The sequence below is a fragment of the Tyto alba genome, unplaced genomic scaffold (genome assembly GCF_018691265.1).
Source record: "Tyto alba isolate M040663 unplaced genomic scaffold, T.alba_DEE_v4.0 Super-Scaffold_1, whole genome shotgun sequence".
Classification (NCBI taxonomy): domain Eukaryota; kingdom Metazoa; phylum Chordata; class Aves; order Strigiformes; family Tytonidae; genus Tyto; species Tyto alba.
In genome coordinates, this window is record NW_024881261.1 from 41,619,824 (window position 1) to 41,631,563 (window position 11,740).

The 11,740-nt window shown below is 47.5% G+C and overlaps 1 protein-coding gene across 2 annotated transcripts in view; it reads right to left on the bottom strand.

Moving 5' to 3' along the window:
• The window catches only part of IPMK (inositol polyphosphate multikinase), a 42,345-nt gene extending 34,361 nt beyond the window's left edge, over positions 1-7,984 (bottom strand). The window contains exons 1-2 of one of the 2 annotated variants that reach the window (XM_042787602.1): positions 7,561-7,984; positions 2,602-2,687 (exon numbers count right to left, since the gene is read on the bottom strand). In XM_042787602.1, coding sequence (XP_042643536.1) covers positions 2,602-2,687; positions 7,561-7,816 — 342 coding nt within the window. In that variant the 5' untranslated portion in view covers positions 7,817-7,984. The remainder of the gene's footprint in view (positions 1-2,601; positions 2,688-7,560) is intronic. The other variant, XM_033012101.2, reaches the window with a different exon arrangement.
• Positions 7,985-11,740: the final 3,756 nt, after the last annotated feature.

The following is an 11,740-nucleotide window of genomic DNA, read 5'->3' on the forward strand; positions in this document are numbered from 1 at the left end:
CGATAGCTACTCTCCAGCTGACTTGTGCAGCTGAAACCAAGACGTGGTCATCTTCTTGCTACCATAAAGTACAGAGGTTTTCAATTAATTCAGCCAAGGAGGTTTGTTTTACCCATAAGTAAAAAACCCCACTTGTTTCTGGGCCAGGTACTGGGGTACTAATCTTAATTCAGGCAAGTAAGGTAGCATGTAAAGGAAGCAATAACTGATCTATCACTACAGACAAAAAGGTTATAAGCGCCTATGAAAAAATAGGTGCAGCAATGAAATAAAAGCCATGATTAATCCACTTATACTAATGGGTAACCTTCTGGTTTAATCTTATCGACAGATTTGCTGTCTAGTCATGACAAAGCAACAGCCTGGCATTCATGAGCCTTGTTTCACTTGTTTGATTTCTGCACTGTTTCTCACCATCTCCTGTACCTGACTGCCTTGTAAACAACTCCTTGTCTCAAGGAGTGGTAAAATTCTCCTTCCCCCATTCTCTGGAGGCTCATTAGACTACTTCCAGGTGATATTGTCTCTGATTAAAGACCACAAGATGAACTGAGCTCAGTCACCAAAACAGGGCCTTCCTTCTGTTGCTCCCACCACTTGTCAGTTTAATCACTAAAACTGACAGAAGACTATCAACACAAGGAAATTTTGCCATCTTTTAAGTAAGTCAGATCAGTTCATCGATATCCAAAAAGCACCAGCACGGCAGAAGGTAAATGGCAAGAATGAGAAGAAAGGCCTTTCCCTCTTGGCAGCAATGAGCTATTTTATCAGCTCATGCTGCACATGAAACTGTACCTTACACTGACCCTCACAATCCGCAGTAATCCTCATCTTGTAAAAAACATATGTAGTGCTAGGGTGTCTATATCCCGCATCACGTGGTTCTTGCCTGAGAGCAAACATGACAGTAGTTAATCATTGAGAAGCAACAAATCCAAGACCTGTCTCCTGTACTTTCACCTACATAACATACGTGAATTTATTCTCCTTCCCATCTCTCACAAAAAGGCATTCTACTCCATGCACAACTAATTGTGTAGACATCCTTTCTTTTCTCCATTGCTTTTCAGGAACCGCCCAACCTCTTTCTCAAATGGCTTATAAACAAAAAAATTCAGTGTCGGAAGCGACCCAGCAAGGCCGTGGAAGACATCACAGAAGCTAACTTTGCAAGTTATTAGCATCAAGACCTGATGTCTCCCACTATGACATGGCATAGTAACAAGGGCACTAAGACGGACAGGCCTCTTGCTCAAAGATTTTTCCCAGGGTCTTGCTCAGGGCTTGTCACGCGAGTCTAAGCAGCAGGCAAAATGATAACGCCTGTGCTGTGAACAGTGAACATCTAAGCAATGCTCAGGCTTACCCCTCTTACCCACTGGCTTTCGACAGTGATAACACCTTACTGTCCATGCCGCAGGATTTCGCAGAAAAGGAGGCTGAACACACCCGAGTCTGTTCAAGCTTTCTCCTTCTACTGAAGAGTTACTGCTCAGGCTAGATTGCATCTTTCTTAATCTCATCCAAACAACAGTCACTGAGAAACTTCAGAAAAATATTTACATTTAGATTTAACTGGCTCCTGCCGAGCTCCTGTTAACTCAAAAGCTGCAGTTTTGTCTAGCAGTCCCATCATGAGAAGTATCAAGTAATGTTAGTATGCAAACACACTGTTTGCTTAGACCATGTTGCTTAGAATGTTTTAATGCAAGACATTTCCACAAAATACATGACTTTCCGTAATTTGAATTAATACCCTTCTAGGGGAGAGGAAATTAAAAAAAAAAAAAAAAAACAAACCCAAAACCAAACAAACAAAAAAACAAACAATACAACAAAAAGCGTCAAGATGCCTCTCTCAGCCTGCACAAAGATTTCTAAGTTCTTCATACCTAATAAGCCATGGAAAGGGAAGACATATCAAGCTGACATAAAAAAACCCACATGATGAACTATCACAGGTAGGTAGGTAGGTAAAGGAAAGAGGCTTTAAAACCAGTTTACCCTCCTAAGACAACATGCAACAGCTTTCCAGGTTTGTGTTATTAAAATTACTGATAGAGCAAACAGAAGATGAGCAATAGGAAAAATACAAGAAACAGAAGTTAACTGGGGAGTTTTACTTTTTACTGACTTTTAAAAGGAGCTGAGTTTTAATATACTGAACAGAGCAATACTTCCAGCAATAAACCAGACTAGACAGAAGTGTAAGACATGCTGAATTTAGATGCAACCAATTCTGAGACACTCAGCAATATGAGAAAGATGGGATCAAACATACCACCCTTTAATCATAGATGGAGATAATACAAGGCTTTTCAATAATGTCTTAGATGCTGTGAAAGCCCTGCTGTCCCATGAGCAAATAAGCAAGTTTAAATCCTGCGAGTGAAGTAGATCTGGCATGGGGACAGACATTTAAGGAGGAGAAAGCTCTAGACAGCACCCAGATAACATGACAGGGCTGTTGGTGACCTACCATTCAGATATTTAGGTTGCACTTTCCCAGCCAGAACATTAAGGAGGTACTTCTACAGGAAGCACGTCCATTATTTCACCCGCAGTGAGTCACCTCCCTCCATGCTGCAGGACCCTCACCTTGTTATAGAACTCCTGCTCCCTGGGACCACGAGGTGGTGGCTGCAACTGCTTCAGGACAGTCCCATCCGGATGCTGCAGTATACCTAGAAGAGAGACATTTCCTTCAGGGCTTAGTTTTAGGAGATACAGCTTTTTTTTTTTTTTTTTTTTTTTTTTTGGGGGGGAGGGGGGGAAGGGACACGACGACAGTGGGGTGGGAGTGGTCAGAAATAGTAAATATACCACCAGGGACAGCCTATTTGCAAAGTTGTACTGATTTCAGTATTGCACAGTAGAGTAGAAATTGGCAACTCCTACACTGAACCCTTCACAGAACTTTGCTTGCATTCCTCTTTTTCCAGCCATCAGATGATTTGTTGGGTCTAATTCTGCTCTAGGCCAACACAGTGCTGGGATTTGACATTAAAAGTTCCACCCAAAAAAAACCTTCATTCAACTATGGAAGATTACATAGACACTCCCTTTTTAAATAACTGATAAGTTGTTTTTCCAACAGTGCCAAGAAGTTCAAGGAGTCAGTACCAAGTTCAATGCCTTTCTCACTAGCTAACATATAAATATATGTCCTGTGAATGTATTTCTGTACTAGTGGCATAGAAAGAGCACTTCTGCATTACTAGACCCCTACAGCATTAATCAGATGGTACTATTTGTGTCACCCATAATTACAACACAGTTTTATCCCAGCCAGGCAACCACCTTCATCATGCCTGCACCAAAAACCCCCAAAATATCCTCACAAAACTGCATTAATGACTCTCCAGTCAGCAGTATTGCCAAGTAGCCACGTAAGAAATGCAACTGAATATCTGAGGGTACTCGAGAGATGGATACAGTCAAGAACTGCATCCCTATGAAATGCGCTCTTAATTTCAAGATCATCAGTTGCAAGGGAAAAAAGGAAAAACCCACTTCTGGAAAATAAATTTTCTGCTAGGATTTATTCATAGCTTTTCATATAGTAATTTATTTTCCTTAGAAAGGAAGCAAAAACATCAACTGTATCCAAAATAGGTTCACATCTTCAGTTTACCACTCGAGGAAACACGGTAAAACAAGCCAGGAGCTTTGTGTCCCGAAAAGAACTTGCAGTTGTAACAGCAATTGTGTTTTCATCTTTTAGAAAGCATTACCTCTGAATAGGCTCCGTTGTGCTGTCTCTGAAACTAAACAAAATCTTTAGACACTAAGACATTTACTTGAAAACAACCACCAGACTTCGAAAAGTTGTTTTATTACTTGGCTGTGCCAATGAACAAAGAGCAGTTTTAAAAATTTGCATAAGACAGCTCTCAAGTCATGTTGCTTGCTGAAAGTTGAATTTTGCGTACTTTCCAGAAAAATACTGCCACACAAGGATGCGCAGAGTCCCACAACATCTTCAAGAGGCAATAGCTTCATGCCCCTCCACTCCACCCTCTACCCTTTCGCATGTGCTGGAAACCACTTAGCAAAGCGTGCAAAGTATTTGAATGGCACATGTTTGGAATGTGAATTGCTAATAATCATGCCATTAAAAAAGGTTTTATAACACATACTCCTCAAAATCTGCGTGTTGGCTTTGCCACTAAGACAAGCAGACCATCGACAAGGTAGAAAAACCAGGCAAGTATTCCTGGAAGTAGAACCCATACACTATTGGATTGATACATATTACTTGAAGAGTTTAATATAACTTGACACTGTCTAAAGTTCCCTCATCTTCTTGACAGACTAGAGCACTGACTCTAACTGTGACTGAGGCAGGCCTGGAAACCAAAGACTCATGTTTCAATATTAAGCACAAAGGTGAAAACTCTGTAACCTTCCCTCTGATCTACAACCACCACCAGATACCATCACCTGCAGATCATACTAACATATGGACATTGGTCATGGTTTTGTTCCAAGGTTCCTGGTGTTTTTCAGCACAGACAGGGAGTAGTATTGTTTTGATATACGAATATGCTATTTAGCATTTCTGAAGAAGCAGCAGAATTATATCAAAATTAAAATTATGAAATATCTCACAAACATTTCTCCGTGGTTCTGCATGCAAAGCTTGCTAGCTATCTTGAAACTCGAATCTACTGCAAAAAACAACCAGTAGAGATGTACGTGCTCCTCTAAACAACAACAACAACAAAAATCATATTCAATCCACATGCCTCACTGAACTACAGACAAAACCTGTTCTGCACAAACACGCCTGCCATCTACATTAGAAAAGACCCTCTGTCATCTGAGGGATCTAATAAGGACTGACCAGCACATATGTGCCACCTTAACCTTTGCACCAGCAAAACAGCAGCCAGAGTTAGAAATTTTGTGATTTGTGTAACTGAGCAAGTCACATGGAAAAAAAACAGCTCCTTTAGCTGCAGAATCCCACTGATGGTTTGGGGACCTCCAGCACTTGGCAGATACAGGCACCAAACTACAGCCAGGCATGGGGGAGGCTCTCTAAGGTGACATATCCCATTGGCTCCTGTCTCCCTCTACGTGCCTATGGAATAAAGCCATGAGCCAAGGTGGTTACCTTACTTACTACACACAACTTACTCTGTTCCAGGGGAAGCACTACTGAACACAGCATCCAACAAAAGGTCAGCTGCAATGCACTGAAGCTGAGGGTCTGCGTGTGCATGCAGGGAGACTGCTAGAGCCCTTTCTCTGCAAAGCGGTAGCAGTCACAGGGAGCAGAGGGAAAATGGAAAGATTATTCAGGAGGGACGGAACCCTGTGGCAAAGAAATTTTCTGGCATACTTTAACCAAAAAAGTTAAATAGTTAAAAAATACTTTGTATACCTTCAATTCCTCTGTGTGTTTTTATGCAGGGACAGAAGGGAAGTTGTGCGCAGGGGACAGCAGTGACACACAGGAGGAAGCTGGGCAGAACAAGGAAGGCTCTGAGCTTGAATTGGTAAACAACTCAAATACTAACACCAGCTGGGTACAACCTTCAAGGTACATTTGCCATGCTGTATGCATAGCAACAGAGGTATCCTGACAAATAGGCATACTGATTTTGTAGCTTTGGGCTTTTAAAATGTTAAAGGTTCAATGGGGTAGAAAAGGGCAGAAGGGAAAAGAAAAGGAAGGGCGACTACTGTAGGAAGAGGCAGAAAAGGCCATGAAGAAGGTAGAAGACACAGTGGTCTCCTCACACATGCTTGAAGTTCTCACAGATGCTGGCATACAGGTTGCCTGTGATATTCCTTACCAGTGCTATCAGCAACTACACATATCCAAACATATGACCATTAGCTTCACAACAAAGACACCGTGGGGAGCAGCACTGCAGAACCATACATGACCCTGTATCTTTAGCATCTCGACTGCCTGCACTCCTACATACAACATCTGTAAAGAAATAAAATGAGAAGTTTCAGTTACAAAAATGAGAGAGCTGTGAGTGCCAGAGCAACTTTAGTCTTCACTTCAATGTAAAACTCAGTTTCTAAGATGAGATCCTCAACTGTGGGGGTACCTCTGCAAGAAAATCCTCATCTTGCTCATTAGATGTAGTGGAGATAGCGTTACCTAATCTATTTGAGCTGCACCCACAATATAGACAATATATCACCTGTGTTGCCTTGATCCAGCTGCAATAAAACTGACATGCTAAAGCTGAGGCTCTCCCTGAAGCAAGCCTTTTTTGCCTGATCCCACCCCACATTATGATATATGAACAATGAGGAAGACACACAGCTCCAACGATTCAACACACCTCCCTTGACATTTTATTGCACCGGTTGCAGCAGGGGCAAGGGACAAGAGTTACTTTGCTGTGGAGATTATCAGCAGCAAGACATACCGTGGACGCAGGCTGCAGATAAGACAAACTCACAGTGCCATTAGCGCTGTAATTCCACTCACTGACAGCTGAAAGCGTTCCCAAGTTCAGCCCTCGGCCTCTTGGGCAGGAGCAGCACCTACCAACAGGATTCAAAGTGACAGCGGGTACTCATTACAGCCCCTCTCAAAGGGCACCCCAAGAGCTGAATGGATGTACACCTTACATCTGGCTCTGAGGCAGGAGCTGTACCAAACGTGAGGTCCTGGAAGGGTAAAAAATGCCATTTGGCAACATTAACTTGGCTGCTTGCTCTGGCACTGACCACTGCCCGTGTTAAAAAGCACCTTCACCAGAAGGGCCAACACCTCACTCCTCAACCTGGAATTAAAATGCTATTTTAAAGCTAGCGGAGGCATGCTTCAAAAATGCTCGTGACAGTTGTACTGTTAGACTGCTTACTAGCCAGCGGTTTGAACTTACTCTTATTATCAAATAAACGAGCAACTAGGAAATGACCCCAGGTTGGTGAATCACTAATATTCTGCTGAAGCTTCTGGTGGCCAGTTTGGGCGTTCCCTTTAGATAAAGCGTAGTTTCAACATACGTTCTGAGGGTACCAGCACGCCGTTACCTAAATTCCCACGTTTTTCAAAGGTGCCCGTTAAAACGAAGCTGAACTACAGAGGCCTTCGGGCGTAAAGGTGCCCGTTAAGCACCCCGTCCTGACGGGCCGCTCCCCGTTTATAAAAACCCTCTGGAGGAGGGCGTTCGGCCGCGGCGATGCCGCTCCATCTGCAGCCTGCGCAGGCCGGGGGAGCCCCGCCAGCCCCCCCCCCCCCCCCGGCGACGCTGAGACCCCTCGGCGCTGAGGCGACCCCCGGAGCCCAGCCGAACGGGGGCCGGCGGGGGCTCAGCCCGGGGGGGCCGCCTGCGTCCCCCTCCCGCCGCCAGTGAGCGGCTCACGGCTGTCACCGACCGCTCCCCCGACAGCGGGGCTGCCGGCCGCCGCCAGCGGGACGTGAGGAGAATTCAAGCGAGACCCCGCCCCGCCACAACCGGGTTTGGCAGAATTAAGGTAAACCGGGGTGTGCGTGTGAGAAAAGGGGGGGGGGGGGGGGGGAACCCTCTCAGGGCCGGCCCGGCGCTCCCCGCCGCCCACCGCTCCGCCGCCGCTCACCGCCTTTATCCTTGCCGTACATGTGCCCGGCCACCTGGTGCGACAGCGGCACGCAGCCGTTCAGCCCCCGCCGCCGGATCCCCGCCGCCACCGCCGCCGCGGGGCCCGGGGAAGCGCCGGGCGCCGCCTGGGCCGCGGCCTCCTCCTCCTCCTCCTCCTCCTCCGCCTCGCCGCGCCCGCCGCCCGCGCAGCGCCCGCAGCCGCGCTCCCTGCGCCCCGCCGCGGGCAGCGCTGGCCGCGGGGGCTCGGTGGCCATTTCCCGGGGGTGGCGGTGGGAGGCGAGGGGCGGCCGCGCCGCGACGGCGGCGGGCGGGCCTCAGCGGGTGCTGCGTGCCGGGGCGCGGGCGGCCAGAACCGGCGGCTCCATCACCCCGCGCCGCGCCGCTGAGGCAGCGCCTGGCCGCCGCGCCGTCCCGCCCCGCCCCGCCCCGGACGCGGCTCCGCCTCCGCCGCCCGGCACGGCCCGGCCCGGCCCGGCCCGCGGGGCGGCCGGGGTCGGCGCTGTCGCCGAGCGGCTCCGGGGGTAGGCCGCGCCCGGGCTCGGTGAGGCCCGGGCGGGCAGCGCCGGCGCTCCCGACGCCCCAGGGAGGCTGCGGGGCCTGGCGCAGCCGCCGAGCGCACGCCAAACCGGCCCCCGCCCCCCGTGGGCATCCCCCCACCAGCTCCCCCGGGGCCGGCGCCGCGCCCTCGGCCCTCCCAGGAGAGCGGCCGCCGAGCGCGGCGGGAGCCGCGTGTTGGCAGGCAGAGACTGTTCCCCGCCTCCCCTGGGCCTCGGCAACCAGAAATAGACCCCAAATCCTCTTCAGTTTTACATCGATTCACCGTCCTCCCGAAGTGGGTTTGGTTTTGCTCCAGCGGATCAGAGGGACTACAAGCGAGAGCAAACGGCAGCCTGTAAATAGTGGTTTGGCTGCTTCTGGAGGCAGGTGAACTCCCAGGAAGCAGCCCCAGACTCATTGAAGGCAGCAACGCAAAGAGCATTGTGCATGTTGGGGGAAGGTCTGTGCTCAGTAGCTCCACTGGAATTCTCCCAGCCACGTCCAGGATTGTCTTGGCCTCCTCTGGAGAAAGCTGAAGCTGCCCCAGACTCCTTCAAGGTCGCCACCCGAAGTGTTTTGTTCATGCTGGAGGCAGGTGCAAGCCCAGTAGCTCCCAGGGACTCCTCCCAGGCAGCTTCAGAATGTTTTGGCCTCCTCTGGTGACTGCTGAATTTCACAGGTAGCAGCCCCTGGCTCCTCAGAGGAATCCACCCAAGGAGTTTGGGCAGTGCTGGGGGATGGTCCATGCCCTGCAGCTTTCTGGGACTGCTCCCAGGCACCTTTGGAGCCTTTTGGCCTTGCCTGGATATAGCCGAAGTCTCAGGTAGCAACCTGAGTCCTCCTGCTTAGTTACTTGAAGAACTTTCATCATATATATTAAGATAAATTAACAGTTGGACTGGATCATCGTAAAGGTCTTTTCTAACCTGAATGATTCTATGATTCTGAGTGGGTAAGGACCTTTCAAGCAGCCTAAAACAGCCTTATCAAGCTCTGTAGGTGCTGGTCTTGCATTGGAGCTGGGTGCACCTGTCCTGACACTAGACACTAGAACTAAACTGGATAAGGGATTAATCTCTAATCTGAATTTAAACTCCCCATGGGTAGAGGAAGGTATGCACAAGCCCTGCATTCACTCACAGGACCCCAAAGCCTGCTGCCTGGCTAGGAGACTTTGTTAACATTTCTTTTGGCTAGAGCATGTATCAGGTCTATTTGTCAGCCTGTAATGCCTGCCTTTTCTTTTCGCTGTTTCTTTCCTTTATAAAATTAGCTGAGTCCTGTGAATATTAGATCTGTACTTTTGCCACAGTATCCACCAGTGTCGAGTCATATTTAGCATTAGTAAGACGCAGGAACGGGAAAACAAGGCCAGAGATAGGAAAATTAATTTTAGCGGATATATGACATTCCCCCCAGGTTTTATAACAATGGGCCGATGTATCTCAGGAGTCGGTGCTGACATGAGAGGAATGATGATGCGGTGAGCTCAGCTGTTACTTGCTGCCTCTTCCCCATCCCATAGTTGGGAGGTGTGTCGGGTGGTTGGGAGAACTGGGTGGCAGCTGCAGGGATTTACTGGGGAAACTGAAGTGTCAAAGGAACAGGAAAATCACAGGGAAATTAGAGTATTCAAGAGTGAGAGAAAGAAGCAGAGCATATACATCTATCAAAACTGAGTTTCATTAGTTCATTGTTCATGGAACAATTTGTTTCACTCTCTTAATTGGGTAAGATGGGGAAGACAGTGGTAACAACTCAGCAAGATCCTTTCTGAAGTAAAAAGGCTGGTTAGAAAACTTCGGTTTCTCCACCCTGAATATCCTCTTCTCATCAGTTGTTACTGTCCAGCCGTAAAAATGAGGAGTCAGATGGCTGTGAGTGTAAGCTCCTATCTTCAGTTCCCCAATGCTGAATTTTCCCAAGGGAGTACTGATACAAGAGATAAATGCCACAGATTGGTTAACCCTTGCACAAAAAAAATTACTGAGGAGTACAGTGAAAAAACAGCACAAGTGGTACGTGTCTGGCAGAGAGAAGGCTCCCAATCTCGGCAGCAGCAGCTGCTGCAAGGTTCGGATGCCAACCTGAGCCCTGCAGAAAGATCTTTCCCTACACAAAGATGTGAGACACTTTGGCTGCTCTGGGTCTAAATGCAGAGAGAAAAACAGACTTGCATGAGTGCCCATCTCACACTGTGATCTACCTGAACTTGAAATCTTAATGGAAAAAATAATGGAATTAAAAGGCAAAAAATTGGAATTTAAAGGCTATTCAAGTAGCTGGTCCTGAAAAATAGCTTCTAGATATCCTTAGAGATAACAGGAGTGGCCTGGAGGAGATGAAAAGAAATACGAAAGCATGAGTAATTGGAATAAGTAAACACTGACTATTTCCTTTTCCCTGATACTTACTTTAGTCTGAGTTATGCATATAGAAATCTAGTGACGCAAGGCTCAATCTTCCGCTCACTCATTCCACCCTCACGCTTCAGCACATGGAGTTCAGTAATCTTAACTGGGAACTTCTCCTAAAATAAAACAAGCGAAACCGAGAGAATAACAGAAATGACAAATAATTGATTTCTCCACAAAGTGTGATAATGTAAGAGTTTGTGCTGAAAGCCAAACCTACGAGCAAGATCCCAAGGAAACTTCTCATCTCCAGGCTGTTCAATTGCACTCAAAGAGAAAGCGAAAGAGGCTGCAAACAGCTCCTAAAGAGGGGGCAAGTGGTTGGGAACCCCCGCCTGACAAAATGCTATTTGGCAAAATTATGCTTATTTCTGGGTTACTCTTTCTCTCTGTTGCAGGAAATCAATCTTACCTCACTTGGTCTGATGAAAATGTAGAGATTAAAAATGCCTAGAAAACATTACGCACGCATTTATTTTGCACAAATTGCTTTGTGCTGCAAGAGGATGTTTCATCGGCAGATTGCAAACCTCCCCCAAACTGAGTGGGGATTGAAAAGGAATCACCTTCTGCTGAAATCAAGCCCTTTTTCAATCACAACAGCTAGTTAATATCTAACCTCAAGACGCATGGTAGTTTAGTACAGGAAATAAGATCATACTTCAGTGGAAATGGAGGGGGACATTAGATTAACAGATTAGTGGAGCTGGGAGTTGGCCAAAATATTGGTACTCCAGGGATATGCTGACAAGAAGCACCACTTGATTTTTGACTCTCTGTTTGGATGGTTCACAGCCACTTCTCCATCTCACCCCCAACGCCACTTCTCTGCCGGCGCCGTGTCTTCTGCATGAGGTCTGTGAGAGAGACGTGGGTCCTGCTGCCCGCAGAGCCACTTCCTGCAGCAGGCGGCTGCGCTTACGTAGCTTCTGCCAGATGAACAGATTGCAACAGAGCTGACCTGGACTGTACACATGGTCTTGACAAGAAATGTCGATCAGTGAAACCAGTAATTTGCTGGATGTCTGAGAGCATCTGCAGCTGTGCTTCTGTGGGCAGGAGGGCCTGTCCTGCTCATCCAGCAGACATTGTCGCAGCAGTGTGGAAGTTGTAGCTGTGTTGCAGTTTGTTCTTTCTTGCCATTTTACAGCAGAAGGGTTGCTGTACCGTGCCCTCTTCAAATAGCTCAGGGCTTTTAATCTTTCGATAAATCCACAGAAGTTCTGT